The sequence below is a fragment of the Pantherophis guttatus genome, chromosome 7 (genome assembly GCF_059756535.1).
Source record: "Pantherophis guttatus breed Tessera chromosome 7, ASM5975653v1, whole genome shotgun sequence".
In the NCBI taxonomy this organism is placed as follows: Eukaryota; Metazoa; Chordata; class Lepidosauria; order Squamata; family Colubridae; genus Pantherophis; species Pantherophis guttatus.
The window spans coordinates 2,053,133-2,074,480 of record NC_142069.1 but is presented as its reverse complement, the minus strand read 5'-3'; the positions used below and the strand labels follow the sequence as shown (position 1 = coordinate 2,074,480).

The following is a 21,348-nucleotide window of genomic DNA, read 5'->3' as shown; positions in this document are numbered from 1 at the left end:
GTTCACACTACGATGACACGATGAACTACGCAACGATCGATCACACCAAAGTGTGAGTTGTGATTGCAAAACCCCTCCCCCTCACCAACTACGCAGCCCCTCCCCCTCCCCTCCGCGCCGCTGCCACGGCGGCAACTGCTGGGCCGTGGCCGGCGAGCTCCCTTTTATAGTCCGCTGCGGGGAGGGGCGGGACCGTTGGACGTCCGGCAGCCAATCGGAAGGGCTCCGCTGACGTCGGCGCTCGCCGGGCCGCCGTCACGTGGTCGCTGGGCGCCGCCGCGGCGCATGCGCGGCTCCTCCCCCTTCTCCTCTGTCGTCTTCTCCCGGCGAGGTTTCGCCGCCGCTTCTCTCTGACGTTGCCGCGGACGGTAAGCGGGATCGGGGTGGGGGGTGCGGTGGGACGGCTGGATGTGGGGTGGCTTCGGCTTCGTTGAGGCGGGGAGGGGCTCCTCCAAACAGCCCGCTCGCTCCTCCGGCGTTGAGGACTGGGAGGGGGGGGGAGACTACACATCCCATGCTCCCCAGCCGTGCCTGGCCGAGGCACATGGGCATTGTAGTCCCCCCTATTTTTTAACCCCCCCTTCCCCTCCTCTTCCCAGGCCGCTCGGGCAGCGCCTCCCTCGGCCAACTCACCAGCCTGGCCGGGTTCCAGCTGCGAAGGACTCGGGACTCCCGTCCCCATCATCCCCAGCGGGGTAGGGTGGGGTGGGGCGGGAGTCCTCCCCCCGTTTGGGAAGAGCCGCTTGGAAAGGGAGGCACAAGGGTGGGGGACCCAGAAAAGGGAGCCGGTTTGGGGAGGGGTGTGGGGTGGGGGTCGAGAGGGGGACTCCCCCACCACCCATTTTGGGGGGTCTGCGAGGGGGGGGAGAGCTGATCTCCCTTGGCGGGGGTCTCCTTTGGGTCCGCTCAAGGTCGTGGGGGGTGTGTCCTGAAGAGAGGGTCACCTTTGGGTGCCCAGTCTAGCAGCTGGAGGGGTCACATCTGGGGGTCTCCGGGGGGGGGGAGGGGGCATGGCAGGAAGGGAGAGGAGAGGGGGGGGGTCCCAGGAAGCCTGCTGACCCCTGAATCCCAGGACAGCCTTAATTAACCCTCTTGTGGGGGGGGAGGGGGCTCAAAGTTGAGGGTCCCGGACAGCCTCTTGCATCCTCTGCAGCTGTGAGCAGCCAAGATCTGACCTTGTCCCCTTTGGGGGGGGTCTGCCTTTGCCCCAGGAGGAAGTTGGACCGTTTTTTGGGGTGGGGGTTACCCTGATCTCTCCTCAGAGGGGGGGCCCATGCATGGATTCCCTCCCCCCTCCCCTCCCCATGGTCAGCCAGAACCAGCTTCGCCCCCCCTGTTCTGGGTGCAGAGCTTGTATTTTACACATATGTCTTTGTGTAGGTCGGGGGGGGGTCCCCCAAAATTGGCCACTTTAAGGGTTCTGGACTTCAACTCCCAGAATTCCCCAGCAAGCCATGTTGGCTTGATTGTCCCTGCGGTCATCCAGGACTGGCTTGTGTCCAGTGGTTCTGGGCGAAGAGCTTCTGTTCGACAGCTGTGTGTTGGTGTAGGTCAGGGGGGTCTCCAAACTTGGCCACTTTAAGGCTTGTGGACTTCAACTCCCAGAATTCCCTAGCTGGCTGAGGGAATTCTGGGAGTTGAAGTCCAGAAGCTTTAAAATGGCCAAGTTTGGAGATCCTTGTGTAAGTCATTGAGGTCTAGGCTCACCAGGTAGGGGCCTTTCCCTAGCTGGACTCACCTGGTTCCACCTTCCCAGCCTGGTTAGTAGAGTCTCACCACGAAAAAGAAACCAAAGTGGTCATTATATACAGGTAGTCCTTGACGTATGACCAGAATGGTCACACAGCTGCTAAGTGAGCTTTGCAAGATTTTACAAACTTTCTCGCCGCGGCTGTTAAGTGAATCGCTGCAGCTATTCAGTTAGCAACATGGTTGTTAAGTGAATCCAGCTTCCCCCTTGATTTTGCTTGACCGCAGGACACTGCGAACCGTCATAAATATGAGTCAGTTGCCAAGCGTCTGAATTTTAATTGTGTGACCGACCGCTGCAACGGTCGTTAAGTGTGAGAAACGCTCATCGATCACTTTTTTTCCCCCAATGCCATGCAAACGGTCACTAAACGAGGACTACCTGTATATTTGGGCATAAGGACTGAATTTTCAGCTCTTCCCCGACTGTCGTCCTTTGCCACCTCTTGAGGAAGTAAAGATTAATTCCTTATCTTGTCCGTTCCCAGTTTGTGTCTCTTGTTAATGAATGAACAAAACTTGACTGCCGGGTCCATGGAACGAATGCCAGGTTTAATGGTGGCTTAGTTCCGGGGAATTGTCAGCCAGTGACTGGGTGCCAGTAACCATAATAAAAATCCAATTGTGTTTAAATCACCAGTGTGGAAACTTTGCTGAGTTGATCACACTTTTAGGAGCAAGAATGCTGCGCTCTGTTGGTTATATTTTTAATATTTATTTATTTATTAATTAGTTCGATTTATATGCCGCCCTTCTCCGGAGACTCAGGGCGGCTTACAATACATTATGCAATATTATTTATGTGTTTGTTATTTTTATTCTATTCTATTCTTTTCTTTTTTCTTTTCTTTTATTATTTTATATTTTATTATTTTATATTTTTATATTTTATTTTTTTATATTTTTATATTTTATATTTTTTTTATATTTTATATATATATTTTAATTTATTTGTTTTTCATGACTTTGGTGGTGGTTTCTTGCGTTGCTTTTTGCATTTTTAATTTCGGCACTGGCCCAGAGTTGTCGTACGTAGTGAGATGGGTGTTTGTGCAGGTAGTCCTCGACTTACGACAGTCCGTTTAATGACCGTTTGAAGTTTCAACGGCACTGAAAATAGCGACTTAAGGCCATTTTCCACGTTGATGACCGTTGTATCATCCATGGGGGTGGGGTGTGTGTGTGTGTCACATGATTATTATTCAAATTCCTGGCAACTGACTCGTATTTATCACGTGATCCGCTTTTGCGACCTTCTGGCAAACAAAGTTAATAGGGAAGCTGGATTCACTCAACAACCATACTTTTACAACCGCAGTGATTCACTTAACAACCATGGCAAGAAAGGTCGCAAAATGGGACAAAACTCACTGAACAAATGTTTTCCCTTAGCAAGCTAAATTCTGGGCTCCGCTGTGGTCGTAAGCAGGGTGGATTTGATTTAAATCGAGTTGATTTAAATCACAATTTAAATCATGATTTAAATCACTAGTAAAAAGGCTTGATTTAAATCAACTCGATTTAAATCATAATTTTTAAAGAGCAACTGTCATCTCTGCTCCTCCTTTGACCCACCGTTGACTCACCAATAGTCCCAGGGTTGCAGAATATACAGCCTCCTGCGACATAACTCAACTCCATTTCATGCTGAATAAACTAAATTATTTATGTATCTTAAATAGAAAACTATCTTACGATAGATTTTTACCCCAAAAGTTTTTTATTAAAATAAATTCGATAAAAATCAAAAAAATCCGATTTAAATCAAAAAAATCCGATTTAAATAAAAAAAAATCTGATTTTTTTTGATTTTTTAAAAAAAAATCATTGATTTTTATCCACCCTGGTCGTAAGTCGAGGACTACCAGTGTTAAACCAACTGAGTCCAATATATCGGGTGGAAACCAGGACCTCGCCTTTAGGAGAGGGGTGGGCAACTGTGGCCCTTTTACAACCTGTGGACTTCAACTCCCAGAATTCCTGAGACAGCTTGGCTGTCTCAGGAATTCTGGGAGTTGAAGTCCACAGGTTGTAAAAGGGCCACAGTTGCCCACCCCTGCTGTAGGATCCTATCAACCCCTTCTGGAACCCGGGTGCTGTTCCAGGGATGAGCTGCCACCCCCCCAACCCCCCCTTGACCTACGTCGATGGTGCAACTCAATTTGTGATCCCCAAAATAGCACAAGGTGGAACGACACCAATCCACGGTCCTCCTCGTTTCGGAAAGATTTGTGACGTTTGCCGTCACAATTTGGAATTTATGGGCACCAAAATGTCAATTCCTCCCCCCCACCCCAGTTTCTTTTGGCTGTGTGTGTGTATATCTGTGTGTCCTGAAAAGGTGATGGAAATATAAATTGGCTTCTGTGCAAAGAGATCCGTGGAGAAATCTGAAAAGGATCAGAGAGAGGTTATAAATAGATCACTAGGCTGGGAATACAAGCAGCGTGGTCAGGAACGGGGAAAATGCGTGTAAGTTCTTGGATAATACAGGCGGTCCTCCACTTACGACAGTTCACTTAGTGACCGGAGTTACAACACACTGAAAAAATGGTGACTTAGGACCGTTTTTCACACTTAACGACCGTTGCAAGCATCCTCACGTTTGTGTGATTTACATTCGGATGTTTGACAGCTGTCTCACATTTACGACAGTCACTGTCTTCCGCGGGATGGGTGGGGTATGTTAAGCCAATTTCGCTTAACGACCATGTTAGCAACCTAACAATGGCAGCGATTCATTTAACAGCTGTGGCAGGAAAGATCACGAGCGGCTGAGGAATTCTGGGAGTTGAAGTCCATGGGTCTTAAAGGGGCCACGTTTGGAGACACCCCCCCCCCCCCTTTGCCCTAGGAGAAGACCACCTGGGCAAGTCCCACTGCTGTCAAAACTCGGAGCTGTTCACGCCCAGGGTTTCCATGAATTAGTTTGACCCTTTTTTGAAGCCCACCAAGCAAGTAGCCAACAACGCAGCTCATGGTAGGGGATCCCATCGTTTGAATGATTTAGGTCTGGGGTGTCCAATTTTAGCTACTTTAAGACCTGTGGACTTCAACTCCCAGAATTCCCCAGCCAGCCTGCTTTAAGATGGGTGGATTCTGGGAGTTGAAGTCTCCATATCTTAAAGGTTGATGTAGATCAGGAATATCCAACCTTGGCGACTTTAAGACCTGTGGACTTCAACTCCCAGAATTCCCTAGCCAGCCTGCTTTAAGATGGTGGATTCTGGGAGTTGAAGTCTCCATATCTTAAAGGTTGATGTAGATCAGGAATATCCAACCTTGGCGACTTTAAGGCCTGTGGACTTCAACTCCCAGAATTCCCCAGCCAGCCTGCTTTAAGATCGGTGGATTCTGGGAGTTGAAGTCTCCATATCTTAAAGGTTGATGTAGATCAGGAATATCCAACCTTGGCGACTTTAAGGCCTGTGGACTTCAACTCCCAGAATTCCCCAGCCGGCCTGTTTTAAGATGGTGGATTCTGGGAGTTGAAGTCTCCATATCTGAAAGGTTGATGTAGATCAGGAATATCCAACCTTGGCAACTTTAAGACCTGTGGACTTCAACTCCCAGAATTCCCCAGCCAGCCTTGCTGGCTGGGGAATTCTGGGAGTTGAAGTCCACAAGTCTTAAAAGTGGCCCAGGATGGACACTCCAACTTAGATGTTGTCCTGCTTCTTCCAGGTTTCAATATCACCAGGTGACCTTCAGTTCTGGTCTCTGGGGAAGGTGGTCACCATCTCCTTGCCCACTTGAGCCACACCATTCGTGGTCCCACGAATCTATAACTCTTCGTTTCCTCTCCTTGAACCCCACAGGGCCTCAGCCATGGTGTTGGGGGTTCAGCAAGTGGTCGGGTACCTGGCTCTGTGGGCCTTCTGCGCTCAGAGCAAGCCCACGGAGAAGAAGGACCGCGTCCACCACGATGCTCAGCTGAGCGACAAGGTCCACGATGATGGCCAGAACTTTGATTACGACCACGACGCCTTCCTGGGGGTTGATGATGCCAAGACTTTTGACCAGCTGACCCCAGAGGAGAGCAAAGAGAGATTGGGGTAAGATAAGAGAACCTTGAACATGCGCAGAGTTTAAACTGAATTTAAACTGAGTTTAGCCCCAGAATGGCAGCGTCTCGATGTTTCCCTTTAGTTTCCAGAATGACATTCCAGGTGGGTGTTTGGCTCTCATAGAAGGCAGTTTCCTATTAAAAAACCCCAAAAAACTAGGTAGTTCTCGACTTACGACCATTTATTTCGTGACAGAAGATACAACGGCAATGAAAAAAAGCGACTTATGACCGTTTTTCTCACTTAACGACCATTGCAGCCTTCACAGTCACGTGATCAAAATTCGGATGCTTGGCGTCTCATATTTATGACGGTCGCAGAGTCCCAGGGTCGTGTGATCCTCTTTTGCGACCTTGGGACAAGCAAAGGCAGTTGGGAAGCCCGATTCACTTAACAACGGTGTTGCTAACTGAACAACTGCAGGGATTTTTTTACCTCACGACTGTTGCGAGCAAGGTCGTAAAATGGAGCAGGATTCCCTTACCAATTGTCTCGCTTCGGAAAAAGAAGTGTTGGGCTCCGTTGTGGTCGTAAGCCGAGGACTTTCTTGTGGTCGCCCAGCCCTGAGCAAATTAAGTGCCATTCATGGCTTGTCGTGAAGGAGGAGGCACAATCCGTTCTCCAAAACTTTGATTCTTTCCAGCTCCTTTATTTTCCTTGCTGTTTTTTTTAAGCCTGGATTCTTAATTCTGCCTCTTGTTTTCTCAAAGGGAGAAATTAAATTTCCTGAATTAAACTGGTTTTTCCCTCCAGTGAATATGCATAGCCCGGATCTCAGTTTCTTAGAAACCTGGACAGCTCATTTGTTAGTTTGCTGACTCACACGTAAACTAGTCTAGAGAAAAGAAGGACCAGGGGAGACATGATAGCAGTCTTCCAATATCTCAGGGGCTGCCCCAAAGAAGAGGCAGTCAAGCTATTCTCCAAAACCCCTGAGGGCAGGACAAGAAGCAATGGGTGGAAACGAACCAAGGAAAGAAGCAACTTGGAATTAAGGAGAAACTTCCTAACAATGAGAACAATTAACCATTGGAACAGCTTGCCACCAGAAATTATATAGGCTTCATCACTGGAGGTTTTTAAAAAGAGACTGGACAGCCACTTCTCTGAAATGGTAAGGGTGTCCTGCTTGAGCAGGAGGCTGGACTAAAAGGCCTCCAAAGTCCCTCCCAGCTCTATTCTGATTGATATAGTAGTAGTAGTAGTAGTAGTAGTAGTAGTAGTAATAATAATAATAATATAATAACCAATGATTAAGGAAGTAAATAAAGGAGGCCTTTTAAAGACAACTAAAACAAAAGCAGAATATAAGAAAGAAGTAATTGAGCAGCGAGCTGAAAATTGGAAAAGCAAAGCTCTGCATGGCCAATACTTGAAAAGTATTGAAGGCAAAGCTGACCAGAAACTAACTTGGAACTGGTTAAGATCAGGAGTACTGAAAAAAGAAACAGAAAGCTTTATTTTGGCAGCTCAAGAACAAGCCCTAGCCACAAACTGCATGAAGGCAAAGATTCAACATGTTACCACCAACAGCAAATGCCGCCTCTGCAATGAGAAAGATGAGACAGTCGACCACCTGATCAGTGGGTGCAGCAAAATTTCACAAACCGACTACCTACAACGCCATGACCGCGTTGCTAAGATCATTCACTGGAAATTGTGCCAGAAGTTTGGATTTGAGTACAGCAAAAACCACTGGGAACATCAGGTTGAGAAAGTTTTAGACAATGAGAAACTCAAGATCTTGTGGGACTTTAGGATTCAGGCTGACAGGCACTTGGTCCACAACACACCTGACATAACAATAGTTGAAAAGAAAAAAGGATGGTTCATTGACATTGCAATACCTGGTGATGCACGGACTGAAGATAAGCAGCAAGGAAAAAATCACAAAGTACCGGGATTTGCAAATTGAAGTTGAGCGACTGTGGAAAAAGAAATCGTGTGTTGTCCCGATTGTAATTGGAGCCCTTGGGGCAATACCCAAAGGGCTACCCCACTATTTAGAAATTCTAAATTTGCCGGACTTGAACATTTTGACTCTACAAAAAACCACCTTACTCGGAACAGTTTACATCCTCCGACGATACCTTAACAGTTCCTAGGTCCTTGGTTAGGACTCGAGCTGCTGAGCTATTAACCAGCCTCAAAGACTGTGAATCTCACTAAAGATTAAATAATAATAATAATAATAATAATAATAATAATAATAATAATAATAATAATAATAATAATAATAATAATAATAATAAGCCAGCCGAGAGGAAGAGGCAGGTGCTTTCTTCATCTTGATCTGAGCACACTTAAGGAGGGGCTTGGTATGCACTCTGGGGAGATAACCAATATATTAATTAATGTCCATTAAACACAGTGTGGACAGTCTCTTTGGATTTATTGCATCAGCTCCTGAGAGGCCCAGAACAGAGCAAGGAGTTGGCTAAGGCTCTCTTCCCCCCCCCTTCTCTCTGCCCAAGTGTCAAATCACAGGAGTGACATCTGTGGTTATATTTGGCTCTGAACGCCCGATGCTTCTGCTGTTCCAGACTTTCGGAGTGGGGGTGGGGTGGAGAGAAAGAGAACCATGGGCTTTGGAGTCTGCTCTTACCGGCAGCTTTTTTTTTCAAATTGATCCCCCAGGACATTTGAGAAGGAAATTCTCTGTGGATCGGAGTTCCTAGTTTTGGGTGGAACTACAGTTGATGGATTGATAGGTATGTTGAGTGGACAGATAGATTGGTAGAGATGATAGATAGATGAGGAATTCTGGGGGTTGAAGTCCATTCACCTTAAACCAGACTGAGGAATTCTGGGAATTGAAGTCCACTCACTCGAAACCAGACTGAAGAATCCTGGGAGCTGAAGTCCATTCACCTTAAACCAGACTGAGGAATTCTGGGAAATGAAGTCCACTCACTTGAAACCAGACTGAAGAATCCTGGGAGCTGAAGTCCACCTCTCAAACCAGACTGAGGAATTCTGGGAGTTGAAGTCCATTCACCTTAAATCAGACTGAGGAAATCTGGGAAATGAAGTCTACTCACTCTAAACCAGACTGAGGAATTCTGGGAGTTGAAGTCCATTCACCTTAAATCAGACTGAGGAAATCTGGGAAATGAAGTCCACCCCTCAAACCAGACTGAGGAATTCTGGGAGTTGAAGTCCATTCACCTTAAATCAGACTGAGGAAATCTGGGAAATGAAGTCTACTCACTCTAAACCAGACTGAGGAATTCTGGGAGTTGAAGTCCATTCACCTTAAATCAGACTGAGGAAATCTGGGAAATGAAGTCCACCCCTCAAACCAGACTGAGGAATTCTGGGAGTTGAAGTCCATTCACCTTAAACCAAACTGAGGAATTCTGGGAAATGAAGTCCACTCATTTGAAACCAGACTGAAGAATCCTGGGAGCTGAAGTCCACCTTAAAGCTGTCATTGACATTGCTGGATCATAACAAACTGGACTTTTTGGGGTCTGGTCTTCTGGTCCCTCGCCCCTTCCCCCCCTCCCCCCTCCATCTCTCTCTCTCTCTCCCCCCTCCCTCCCCGAGCGCCTGCCTCCTCCTGCTCTTAATTCTTTTTCTGCCTCCCCCCCACAGAAAAATTGTAAGTAAAATAGATGGCGACAAGGATGGGTTTGTAACGGTGGAGGAGCTCAAGGCCTGGATTAAGTTTGCCCAAAAGCGCTGGATTTACGAGGACGTGGAGCGCCAGCGGAAGGGCCACGACCTCAACGGGGACGGCCTGATTTCGTGGGAGGAGTATAAGAACGCCACCTACGGCTACGTCTTAGGTAGGTCGGGCCCTGTACCGCGCTAGCCCACTCCCCAAGGCTCAACCTTGCCCCCCCTCCCCCATTTTGTCTTGTAGCGCGATTGTGAGCAAAATAGACACGGATAAGGATGGGTTTGTGACGGAGGGGGAGCTGAAGGACTGGATTAAGAAGGCGCAGAAGAAGTACGTCTCTGAGAACGTAGCGCGCCAGTGGCAGGAGTATGACTTGAATCAAGATGGCTTCATCTCCTGGGAGGAGTACAGGAATGTCACCTATGGCACTTACCTGGGTAAGGGGCAAGGGGGGGGCACAGCCTTGCTGGAAAGTATCAGTCGAGCCGAAGGGGAAAGGGGGGGCCTGGGGTTTGAAACGAGACTGGATGGTCACCTCTCCGGGTTGGGGGGGGGGGCGAATGGGGTGGTGAAGCCTGCAGGGGTCAGGCTGGATGAACCCTTAGGGCCCCTTAGGACCGAGGGAAGGTCATGCTGGGCCCGTCCTGGGCTCCCCACGCTTTCCTGCTCTGCCTTTTCAAGTCAAATGCAGAACTCCGGGAGTCAGACTTGAGGCCGGTTAGATTGCCTCTCAGGGGATAGCGAGGGGTCTGGACTGGATGGCCTCTTGAGGACCCCTTCCCAGCTCTAGGATCCTGCAAAGGGCTGAAGGAAGGGCCACGCTGGGCCTATCCCACACTTCCTGCTCTCCCTTTTCCAAGTCAAAGGCAGAACCGAAGCTGGTTAGATCGACCTCTCGGGGGATAGTGAGGGGGCTGGACTGGATGACCTCTTGAGGACCCCTTCCCAGCTCTTGGATTCTGAAAAACGGCTGGGTCATGCTGGGCCTATCCCACATTTCCCTGCTCTCCCTTTTCCAAGTCAAAGGCAGAATTCTGGGAGTCAAACCGAGGCTGGATTGTCGCCTCTCGGAGATAGGATGGCGAGAGCCTGAAGGGGCTGGATTGGATGACCCCTTAGGGACCCTTCCCAGCTTTAGGACTATACAAAGGGCTGAGGGAGAGTCCCGATGGGCCCACTTCATGCTCCCCCTTTCAAGTTCGAACGCAGAACACCAGGAATCAAGCCGAGACTGGGCAATCACCTTTTCTGCAGGGGTGATTTCAGGCATGGCTGGCCAGGGAACTCTGGGAGTTGAAGTCCACAGGCTTACAGTTAATTAGCATGCGAGCCTGGGAATTCTGGGAGTTGAAGTCCACGCATCTTCAAGCATGCCTTGCCAGGGCATTCTGGGAGTTGAAGTCCACCCATCTTCCAATGGCAGAAGTTGGAAAACGCAGCCATAGGGAGCATTTGTCTCCTTGTATGCAGCTTGTGAGCATCATTTTTAAGGCAAGCCTCTGCTTTCGATTTCATGAAGAGATTCGGGCAGTGGTTGCATTTCAGCCGGTCTCTGTTTGCTTGGCCTTGCCGATCGGCTGCCCTTGAGCCTAGCTGCACACTGTACATTTTATCACCGTGGGCAGATTAAAACCACATTCTTGGCCTGACTTTGGTGAGGTCACATAACCAGGGACGGCAAACGGCATGCACTCCGCAAGAAGCGGCCACCCTAAAGCAGATAAACATGGAAAGCAATTTTTCCAGTCTCAAAGGTGCTTTTTCAGGAGGCAACTGGACTCTCTAATTTCTTCATCTGAAGACGTTTCGCTTCTCGTCCAAAAAGCTTCTTCGGCTCCGACAGGATGGTGGGGAATGGAAGGATTGATATTCCTTGCAGACAGCTGGCAGTTTGCATCCTTTTAGAGGGTCCTTGAAGCACTTGGTGGTTTATCTGTGTCCTCAGAGGTCACCCGAGTGGTGCAAAGGATTCTTGTAGTCTGCAATTTTTTTTTTTTTTTACCTCTGGAAATCCATTCCGGATCCCACACCATTCAAAGGCTGTTCATCCCAAATTGTATAGCTAAAAGTCTGTAGAGATTCTCAGTCCTCCAGGTCACGCTTGTCCCAAAGCAGGGGTGAAATGTAAAATTTGTTAATACCGGTTCTGTGGGCGTGGCTTGGTGGTGGTGGGTAATGTGACTGGGTGGGCGTGGCCAACTTTTTTTTTTTTGAAACTTTTCAAAGCATTTTTTCTAATGCTTTGAAAAGCCTCTGCTGATCAGGCAACTCGGCTGGGATCGTCAGAGACTTTTCAATGCATTTTTTTTACCACCTCTTCGGCCAAGAGATTGCAGAAAAAAATGCTTTGAAAAGCCTCTGACGATCCCAGCTGAGCCGCAGGATCATCAGAGGCTTTTTGGTTTTTTTTAACTTTTAAAAGCATTTTTTCGTTGGAAGAGGTTGTAGGAAAAATTCTTTTAAAAGTAAAAAAAAAAAAAAAGCCTCTGATGATTGCATGGCTCATCTGGGCATGGTGGAGAGGACGCAGGGATTTTTGCTACCAGTTCTCTGAACCACCCGCCGCCATCGCTACCGGATTGGGCGATCCGGTCCGAACCGGGAACATTTCACCCCTGTCCCAAAAGTGCTTTTTTCAAGAGGCAACTGGACTTTCTGTTTTTTTTTTTTCTTTGAAGACGTTTCGCTTCTCATCCAAGAAGCTTCTTCAGCTCTGGCTGGATGGTGGGGAAAGGAAGGATTTGGGATTAACATCTTTTGAATGGTGTGGGAGTAGGAATGGATTTCCGAGGGGGGGGGCGGGGAAATTGCAGACTTACAAGAACCATTTGCATCACTCCGGTGACCCTGAGGACACAGATAAAACCTCCCAAGTGGCCTCAACGACCCTCTAAAAAGGATGCAAATGACCAAATGCTGTCTGCAAGGAATATCAATCCTTCCGTTCCCCACCATCCAGTCAGAGCTGGTTAAGGAATTCGCAGAGTAACCCTTGAGTAGCAAGGGTTTGTACATGAAAGCGATTGAGAGTAGTTACGAATAAACACAGCCAACACACAGATACACTGAGTTGTGTTTACTTTCAGGAAATAGTAAGGCACAGTCCAATAAACAGTCCAGGTCATACACATATAAAGCAGGAGATAGCCAAAACGACAGTCCATGGATAAATCCAATAACAAAGTCTTCTTACCAGTCGTCGTAGTCATTCACAATAAACAGTTCTTCTGGATTTGCATGCAGAGCTATCAGAGAGCAAGAACATCAAAGAGAACAAACCATGTTTTTAGCTGCCTCTTAAGGAGATTGGCTACAGAGCTAACCAATCAGGACACAGTATGATGCAATACAGCAGTCTTAAAGCTATATTGAGGGTTTATATATTGCCAGCCCAACAAGTCAGGTAATGATCATTTCCTAACAAAGCTGCTCAGATGAGAAGCGAAACGTCTTCAAAAAAAACCAAACAAAACCCCAGAAAGTCCTGTTGCCTCCTGAAAAAGCACCTTTAGGACAACCACAGCCTGGATGGCTGAGAATCTCTACAGACATTTTTTTTTTTCCAGATAAACCCCAAACCTTTGAAAATTCACCCTGGTTTCCCCGGTTCCTAGAACGTTGAAGCTGGCAAAGCAGTCCCTCCCGTTCGCGCGGCCGTACGGGTAGTCCTCGACTTAACGACTCAGTCGTTAAGTCGAGGACTGCCTGAACTTTGGGCTAGGGCTCAACGTGGGACATGCCAACTTTTGAGCTGCTGTATATGGTCGAGCGGCGGTGTGTAAGTCACCCTTCAGTAACCGAATTCCACCTCTGCCGTTTTAGACGATCCGGACCCCGACGATGGCTTCAATTACAAGCAGATGATGGTGAGGGATGAACGCCGCTTCAAAATGGCCGACCAGGACGGAGACCTGGTGGCAACCAAGGAGGAATTCACCGCTTTCTTGCACCCCGAAGAATATGACTACATGAAGGACATCGTCGTGCAGGTTGGTGGGCTGATCTCGTGACGCTTTAGAGCAGAGGTCTTCAAACTTGGCAGCTTTAAGACTTGTGGACTTCAACTCCCAGCTGTGCTGGCTGGAGAATTCTGGGAGTTGAAGTCCACAAGTCTTAAAGCTGCCAAGTTTGAAGACCTCTGCTTTAGAGGCAGTCCTTGACTTATGACCCCAGTAGAGCCCCACATTTCTCGTCCGCTGAGCGAGAAATATGCTCAAAAGAGTTTTGCCCTGTTTTACGACTGTGGTCAAGTGAATCACTGCAGTTGTCGAGCGAATCCGGTCCCCCCCCCCACTCTTCCCCTTGACTTTGCTCATCAGATGGTCACAAAAAGAGATACTGCGGCCATAATAATAATAATAATTAATAATAATTTTATTTCTATACCGCCCTTCTCCCGAAGGACTCATAAATACGAGTCATCCAAGCATCCAAATTTTGCCGAGCGTCCAAATTTTGATCGCGGGGATGCTGCAATGGTCGTTAAGTGTGAAAAATGGTCATAAGTTCCTTTTTTTTTTTCCCCAGTGCCGTTCTAACTTTGAGCGGTCACTAAACGGGCTGTTGTAAGTCAAGGACTGTGTTTATCGTTTGGTTTTGATTTATTGCACTTCCTGATGTTTCTGTGCTGCCCAGTTCTGGAGGCACTTTGCTCCTGGTGTCCAAATGCGGTTCATAAAATCATCAACAGGGAATATTAAAAAGGCTAAACGTTAGGAGATAAAATGATACAGATGATACGGCGGGTGAGTCTTAATCTCTACAGGAGTGGCCAAAATTGTGGAAACCTTTTGGGAAAAGTTTATTTTCTAAAACCAGCTAATAACACCAATTTTTTTTGGGAGTAGTACCATAAAATTATATATCAATGGAAAGATAATTTAATCAAGAATGTAATGCAATCACTTTTATGAAGGATTTGCTATTAGAATAGCAGTGACAGTATAAAGAAGAAAAGTGAAACACGTAGAAAAAAATGAGATATACAAAAATTATCTCCATAGAAAAATGATCACCATGTCAGTTAATCCTTAGTTGGGTAACCTTTAGCATGAATTTATGGCCTTACAACATCTTCCCATGGAGTGAACCAAGTCTTTGAGTTCTGCAGCTGTTATAATGTGAAACCAAGATGGAATGATGGCTTCTATTAACTGTGTCGCTTCTGACTAAGAAGTTTCTTTAGTTGGCTCCATAGATTTTCCATTGGGTTAAAGTCTGGGCTATTCCTAACCTCTCCCATTCTCTTTTTAATGTAAATTTTAATGTAAATTTTTAATTTGTTCTTAACCTGTTTGTTCTAAATTTGTCTTGGGCTAAATTGATTTAATTTGATTTTACTTCTCTTCTCTTAAATTTTTGTATTCTATGTGTTTTATCTTGTGCCTGTTCACCGCCCTGAGTCCTTCGGGAGTAGGGCGGTATATAAATCAAATAAAATGAAAAATATTCCCAGGCCATTCCAGCAGTGGAATAGGATTATCTTGGAACTTCAAAAAAAAAAGGGTTGTTATTAGCCATCAAACCTCAAAAATACACTTTTCCCAAAAGGTTTCCACAATTTTGGCCACTACTGTAGATTAAAAGTCGCCACGATATAAAAAAAAATGTTGAAGACTCTAGGAAGAGGGCAGAAAAGAGCAACCAAGAGGATTAGGGCAGTGGTCTCCAAACTTTGTGGCTTGGTGGTCTGGGGTGGGGAGAGGGGAATGCGACCACTGACACAAGAGAAGCCTTTGGGGTGCTGCTTGCGCGAGTGGAACTGCGCGCACCTACTGGCCTATCTCTTGCGCCGCCGGGATCCGAATAGGCCACTGCCTGGTAGTGGGCCCCGGCCCGGTAGGATTGTGGATCCCCTGGATTAGGGGGTTGGGGGCTGAAACATCTGGAGAACAGTTGCAATCTAGTTTAACGAAAAGGACTAAGGGGGGGACCTGATAGCAGCCTTTCCAGTATTTGAGGGGCTGCCCCAAAGACGAGGGGGTCAAAACGATTCTACAAAGCACCAGAAGGCAGGATTGCAGATTAGAGATGGAACAGAATTGGAAGGGACCTTCTAGGTCATCTAGTCCAACCCCCTGCCCAAGCAGGAGAGACCCTATACCGGATGGGAATTAATCAAGGAGAGATCCAAGCTAGAACCGAGAAGAAATTTTGGGCCAATCACCAGGTGGTGGTGAGTTCTAGTCCCGCCTTTGGCGTGCCAGCCGGCTGGGTGACTTTGAGCCAGCCAGTCCCTCTCTCTCAGTCCGACCCGGCTCGCAGGTGGTGGTTGTGGGGAAAATAGGAAGGAGGAGTATTACAGAGAGGTTCGCTGCCTTTAGTTATTGATTAAAAATAACAATAAAAGTGGGAAATAAAATAAATAACGCTGCCCCTGGTTTTTTTCCCTACAGGAAACCATGGAGGATATCGATAAGAATGGAGACGGCTTCATTAATTTGGAGGAATACATAGGTGAGTCGTGGCCAGATCCTGCCGTGGTCCCCAGTTGTTAAACCCCAGGAAGACTCGGGCTGGGGGGCCCCTCATGAAACATTTGGAAATGTCCTGGGTTGGCACCCAACTGAAGGATAAATGGCTACGGATATAGTCCTCGACTTACGACAGTTCATTTAGTGACCAAAGTTATACCGGCGCTGAAAAAAAGGGACTTGGGACCTTTTCCCCCCCACTTAATGACCGTCGCAGCATCCTCGTGATCACGTGATCAAAATTTGGCCGCGTGGCCGCTGACTTAAATTTACGATGGTCATATATAGTTCCCTTCTGCGACCTTCCCACAAGGAGAGTCGACGGGGAAGCCAGCTTCGCTTAACAGCCACGTTACTCACTTAAGGGCCGCTGCGATTCGCTTAACCCTTGCGGCGAGGCAGGTCGTAAAATGGGACCCTTAGCAATAGCATTTAGGCTTATGTACCTCCTTTTTCAGCGCCCTACGAGCGGTTTAAAAAGTGTGTCCTTTGCATATCAGCCCCCAACAATTTGAATCCACTAAAACGGCCGTCTCGCTTAGCGACAGGAATATTGGGCTCAAATTTGGCCGTAAGTCGAGGACCACTTGCGCTGTGCAGTTCGGCGCACAGGGCCCGACGGTTAGAATTGAGACCCTCCCGGCGTTCCCTCTCCGCAGGTGACATGTACAGCCACGACGGCAACACGGAGGAACCCGAGTGGGTCAAAACGGAACGGGAACAATTCATGGAGTTCCGGGACAAGAACCACGACGGAAAGATGGACAAGGAAGAGACCAAAGACTGGATCCTGCCCTCCGATTACGACCACGCCGAGGCCGAAGCGCGGCACCTGGTTTACGAGTCGGATAAGGACAAGGTGAGAGGGCTTCCTCCTGGGGCAGGGGTCGGCAACCTTAAGCCCTCAAAAGAGCCACCACCCGGGAGTCGGCAACCTAGAAAGTCCCAGTTGCCACGAGAATCTCCATAGACTTTCTTGCAAGACGTTTCATGACCCAGCTAGAGAACGTGATCGGTGCTAGAGGGGGGAATGGGATTTGTGGGGAGGAGGAGAGGAAGGGAAGGGGCGGAGGAGGACTATGGGGTTTTCTTGCAGATGTTTTGTGACCCAAGTAGGTGCTAGAAGGGAGCGGGTTTGTATAGACGAGGAGGAGGAGGAGAAGGAAAAACGAGGAAGAGAAGGAGAAGGAATGAAGGGGAGGAAAGAAGGAAGGAGAAGAGGAGGAGAAAGAAAAGGAATGAAGGGGAGGAAAGAAGGAAGGAGAAGAGGAAGAGAAAGAAGGAATGAAGGGGAGGAAAGAAGGAAGGAAGAGGAGGAAAAAGAGAAGGAGAAGGAATGAAGGAGGAAAGGAAGGAGGAAGAAGAGAAGGAGAAGGAATGAAGGGGAGGAAAGAAGGAAGGAGAAGAGGAAGAAGAGAAGGAGAAGGAATGAAGGGGAGGAAAGAAGGAAGGAGAAGAGGAAGAGAAAGAAGGAATGAAGGGGAGGAAGAAGAGAAGGAGAAGGAATGAAGGGGAGGAAAGGAAGGAGAAGAGGAAGAAGAGAAGGAGAAGGAAAGAAGGAGAGGAAAGAAGGAAGGAGAACAGGAGGAGGAAGAGAAGGAGAAGGAATGAAGGGGAGGAAAGAAGGAAGGAGAGGAGGAAGAGAAGGAGAAGAGGAAGAAGGAGAAGAGGAGGAAGAGAAGGAAAAGGAATGAAGGGGAGGAAAGGAAGGAGAAGAGGAAGAGAAGGAGAAGAGGCCGAAGGAATGAAGGGATCGAAAGGAGAGGGAGGAGTGGAACAAGGAAGCGGAAGGAATGAAGGAGAGGAAGGAAAGAAGGGGGGGGGGGAGAAACAGAAGGAGGAGGACTCCCTGAGCATGGTGCTTTTCTCACAGACGTTTCATCACCCAGCTAGGGAACACTATCAGTGCTAAATGGAGGCAGGGTTTGTAGAGGAGGAGGACTGGTGGGGTCCTGAGTGTTCTCTGAAATTGGTTGCTTTTTTCGCAGACGTTTCATGACCCCACTAGGTAACGCCATCAGGTTCTACCCCGGTTGTTTCACCTTTGCCTTTCCTTTCCTTTCCCAGGACGGCAAGCTCACCCGAGAAGAAATTGTGGACAAGTACGACCTGTTTGTGGGCAGCCAGGCCACGGACTTCGGGGAAGCTTTAGTACGGCACGACGAATTCTGAACCACCAGTCTCCTTTTTTTTAAAGGAAGAAGTGTTTTTCGGGGTGGGGCGGGGAGTGTCGTTTTTACCGTTTCAGGATTAACACAAGAAAGGCTCACTATCAAGACTCCGTTTCAGCCGAGAATTTGGAGAGGGGGAGGGAGGAGAACCGGCCACCCCCTCCCCAATTGATCCCATCCTCCTTGCTTCCCCTCCCCTCCCCTCCCTTGACTTCCCTCCCTTCCAAGGTGGGAGGTCGGTATTCTGAGAGATCACAGTTCTGGTTGAAACCCCAAAAGTTTTTCCTTTTTGGTTTTTTTAAATAGATTTGCATGTTCTTTTTATGTCTAACAAGTTCAGTTTTATTTTTGTATTTTATTTTTTTTTGGTTCCGTGTGAAAAGAAGAACGCATTAAGCCAATTGTTGGGGGCACAGCCCTGTCCCCCACTTTTTTTTTTTTAAAGAGTCAGTTTTTTTTTTAAAAAAATCCACAAAGTCAGAAAGCCGGAGAACAAGACACAGCCGAGAGGGGTGAGATCTACACTCAAAGACCCCCCCCCCCACATGTTTTTTCATCTTCCAAGAAGCCGACAAGAGAATTTGGGGAGGGGGGCGGCGTTTAGCTTCTCTGCCTCCGGGCGGGAGGTTCCCCCCCCGCCTCGAAGGCTGCAAAAAATCTCGACTTTAAAAATATCTGGCGTCTCCTTCGCTTCCGACATCCGAACATCCTGCGGAGTGCTGCCTCCCCCGTGCCTCAGTTTCCCCAGCATCCTTCAAACGGCATCCTTTGCAAGAGCTGTGCGGTCGGCGATGGTGCGAGCCACGGGTTCAGGATTTCACCCGGGACTCTTCGTTAAATAATATTCAAGCTTTGGTGATCTCTGCTTGGTGTCCGCTCCGGGCTTAAAAAACAGGAGATGTCGAAGAGGCGAGGTTGAATTGGGTCCGTCCCGGGTCGAAGTAGCCAACCGAGCTTCTCCTCCCAGACCGTCATTTGTTAATGTAGAGTAGGGGGCAAACCCTCAATTGGGTCTTTAGAAGGAGAAAAGGGGGGGCGACGGGCAGCTTTAAGGACGCCGGGATATTCTGCATTTTTGAAGTGCCTTTTTCGTTAAAAAGCAGTTGGCCCAAGGAAGCGGGTTCGGGAATCCAGGCCCAAACTTACTCCTAAAACAAATGCAGAAATTTAACACACCGCTCTTCCTTCTGTGCTTTCTGCCAGCCACGTGGCTCACGGGGAAGGGGTGGGCGAATACGAAGAGACCCCCCCCATCAGACCCCTAATCTGTCCGGGTAAATCCTTCCCCTCGCCGGAGAAGTCAAATCTGGCCCTCTCTCCCGTGCTTTTGATTTTTGGAAACGGCCCCGTCTCATTTCCCCATCCCGATATTTGCCAAGAGAAATAAATTATCTTGATGTTACGGCCACCTTTCCTTAAACTTTCCCCCCCCCCACTTCCCCCAAAATTGGGGGCAGGTTTGTCGAGATTGCCGCTTCACAAGTCGTGTGGATTTGCGGGGGGGTTCGTTTCGGCCGGGGGCTCTGCGCTGAATTCAAAATCCGTTCCTTTCCCGAACGGGCAGCTCCTCCTGAGCCTTTTGCAAATGAAAGGATGCTATTTTTTTTTTCCTCCCCGCCCTGCAAAATTCGAGGGTGAACATTTTGCCAGGTGCACAAGCAAACTTTGCTTTCCTACCTGGCTTCCTAACACTAATTGTGAATTTCTTAGCAAGGTTTTCCTGAGTGTGGGAGCAAACCTGATAGCCAAAAGTAGAAACTTGAAACAGTATTATTTCCGTGGTCATTTTTAATCCCCTTAGTGCAGTGTTTCTCAACCTTGGAAGCTTGAAGATGGGTGGACTTCAACTCCCAGAATCCCCCAGCCAGCAGCGCTGGCTGGGGGATTCTGGGAGTTGAAGTCCACCCATCTTCAAGCTTCCAAGGTTGAGAAACACTGCCTTAGTGCAATGGGAAGGAAGAGATTCGTTTTGATAACACTAAAAGGCCAGCCACAGATTTGCCACCAGTGCGTGGCACTTGGCTAGCAACCCACCAGCACGCGGCATCATCTCGGATGGCCGTTGGCTGCTTCTTTTTCAGGGAAGCAGCTGAGAGGCTGAAGCAGAGCAGGAAATCAGGTGAAACAGTAGCCCTGCCAGGTGTTTCTCTACCTGGAAGGTGCCCCTTGATAGAGATCCTGGCTTCTCGTGGTCGTTTTATTTTTGCAATCGTGGCTCAGAGCGCCTGATGAAACTCGGTTTAGCAAATTTGCATGGCTTGTGAAAAGGGCCCGTTACTACTCCAGAGGGGGTTAAGCTCAGCTTTGAAAAGTGAGGACACCTCCCCCATTCTGGGTTTCAGTGCCGGTGGTGAAAGGAAGGAAGGAAAAGAGAGAAGGAAAGAGAAAAAGAAAGAGAAAAGGCTTCCCTCTCTCTCTCCATCCCAATTCTTCATCGCCAATCTTTGAGAAGGCTTTTCTTACACAGCATCCGTGGAGTTTTATATAATGTACAACACACAAATGGTGTCTTAATAAAACTGTTTACATCCTCCTCGTTGCGTTGTGTGGTTTGCTGCTCAGGTGTGTGTGAGCTGGATATCTGGACAGCTGATTCGTGGATGGACAGAAAGGTCCCATCCTGTTCAGCTCCAGTTTTATTTCCACAGGGGGGTCAGTTAAGTACTTGTTGGCAGGAGAGAAAGGGAAAATCTCGCCCACCCATGGATCTTTCCCAACAATTGGGGTTTAGAGACATTGGACAATGGTTGTGTGTCATCGGGGAATCTTCTGAAGCAGAGGTCTCCAACCATGGCAACTTTAAGACTTGTGGACTTCAATTCCCAGAATTCCTCAGCCAGCTTTGCTTGTGGACTTCAATTGCCAGGATTCTGGGAGTTGAAGTCCGCAGGTCTTAAAAGTTGCCAAGGTTGGAGACCCCTGTTCTAAAAGCCTGGTCACTTTTTAGATAGGTGGACTTCCAACTCCCAGAATTCCTCAGCCAGCCTTCCTGGCTGGGGAATTGTGAGATTTGAAGTCCACACGTCTTAAACTGGCCACAGCTGAGAAACACGAGTATGGAATCGATTCCAGGCACAGGAGAAAACCACGCGGGGCCAGCTTTGCAGAGCGGATTTCTAGGGCTGTGGAAACACAGCTGTGGCTGTGCCCATTTGGGGCTCATGAGCCATCACTTCTCTGCTCCTAATTAAAGCAGCCACATTGTCTCTCCCTCTTTCTCTCTTCCCACCCATTTTTGCACCCAAGTCTGGAAAAAAGGACAC

At 48.1% G+C, this 21,348-nt stretch overlaps 1 protein-coding gene across 2 annotated transcripts; it reads left to right on the top strand.

Moving 5' to 3' along the window:
* The first annotated feature begins 230 nt into the window (after positions 1–230).
* Positions 231–20,618, top strand: CALU (calumenin). 2 transcript variants are annotated; one of them, XM_034407114.2, is made up of 7 exons: positions 231–368; positions 5,568–5,804; positions 9,685–9,878; positions 13,264–13,430; positions 15,837–15,897; positions 16,574–16,773; positions 17,982–20,618. In XM_034407114.2, exons 2-7 carry the CDS (start codon positions 5,578–5,580, stop codon positions 18,084–18,086), a joined length of 954 nt encoding a protein of 317 aa, XP_034263005.1. In that variant the 5' UTR covers positions 231–368; positions 5,568–5,577; the 3' UTR covers positions 18,087–20,618. The 2 variants fall into 2 exon arrangements, with proteins under 2 accessions (XP_034263005.1, XP_034263006.1); XM_034407115.2 differs by lacking the exon at positions 9,685–9,878 and adding an exon at positions 9,414–9,607 and having other exon boundaries at positions 260–368.
* The last annotated feature ends 730 nt before the right edge of the window (positions 20,619–21,348 follow it).

Bases quoted from the DNA above. Each gene is read 5' to 3' on its own strand.
- CALU (XM_034407114.2), top strand. From the start codon at position 5,578: ATGGTGTTGGGGGTTCAGCAAGTGGTCGGGTACCTGGCTCTGTGGGCC. The intron at 13,431-15,836 runs GTTGGTGGGCTG...TTTTCCCTACAG, and splicing joins TGAAGGACATCGTCGTGCAG to GAAACCATGGAGGATATCGA. The intron at 16,774-17,981 runs GTGAGAGGGCTT...TTCCTTTCCCAG, and splicing joins ACGAGTCGGATAAGGACAAG to GACGGCAAGCTCACCCGAGA.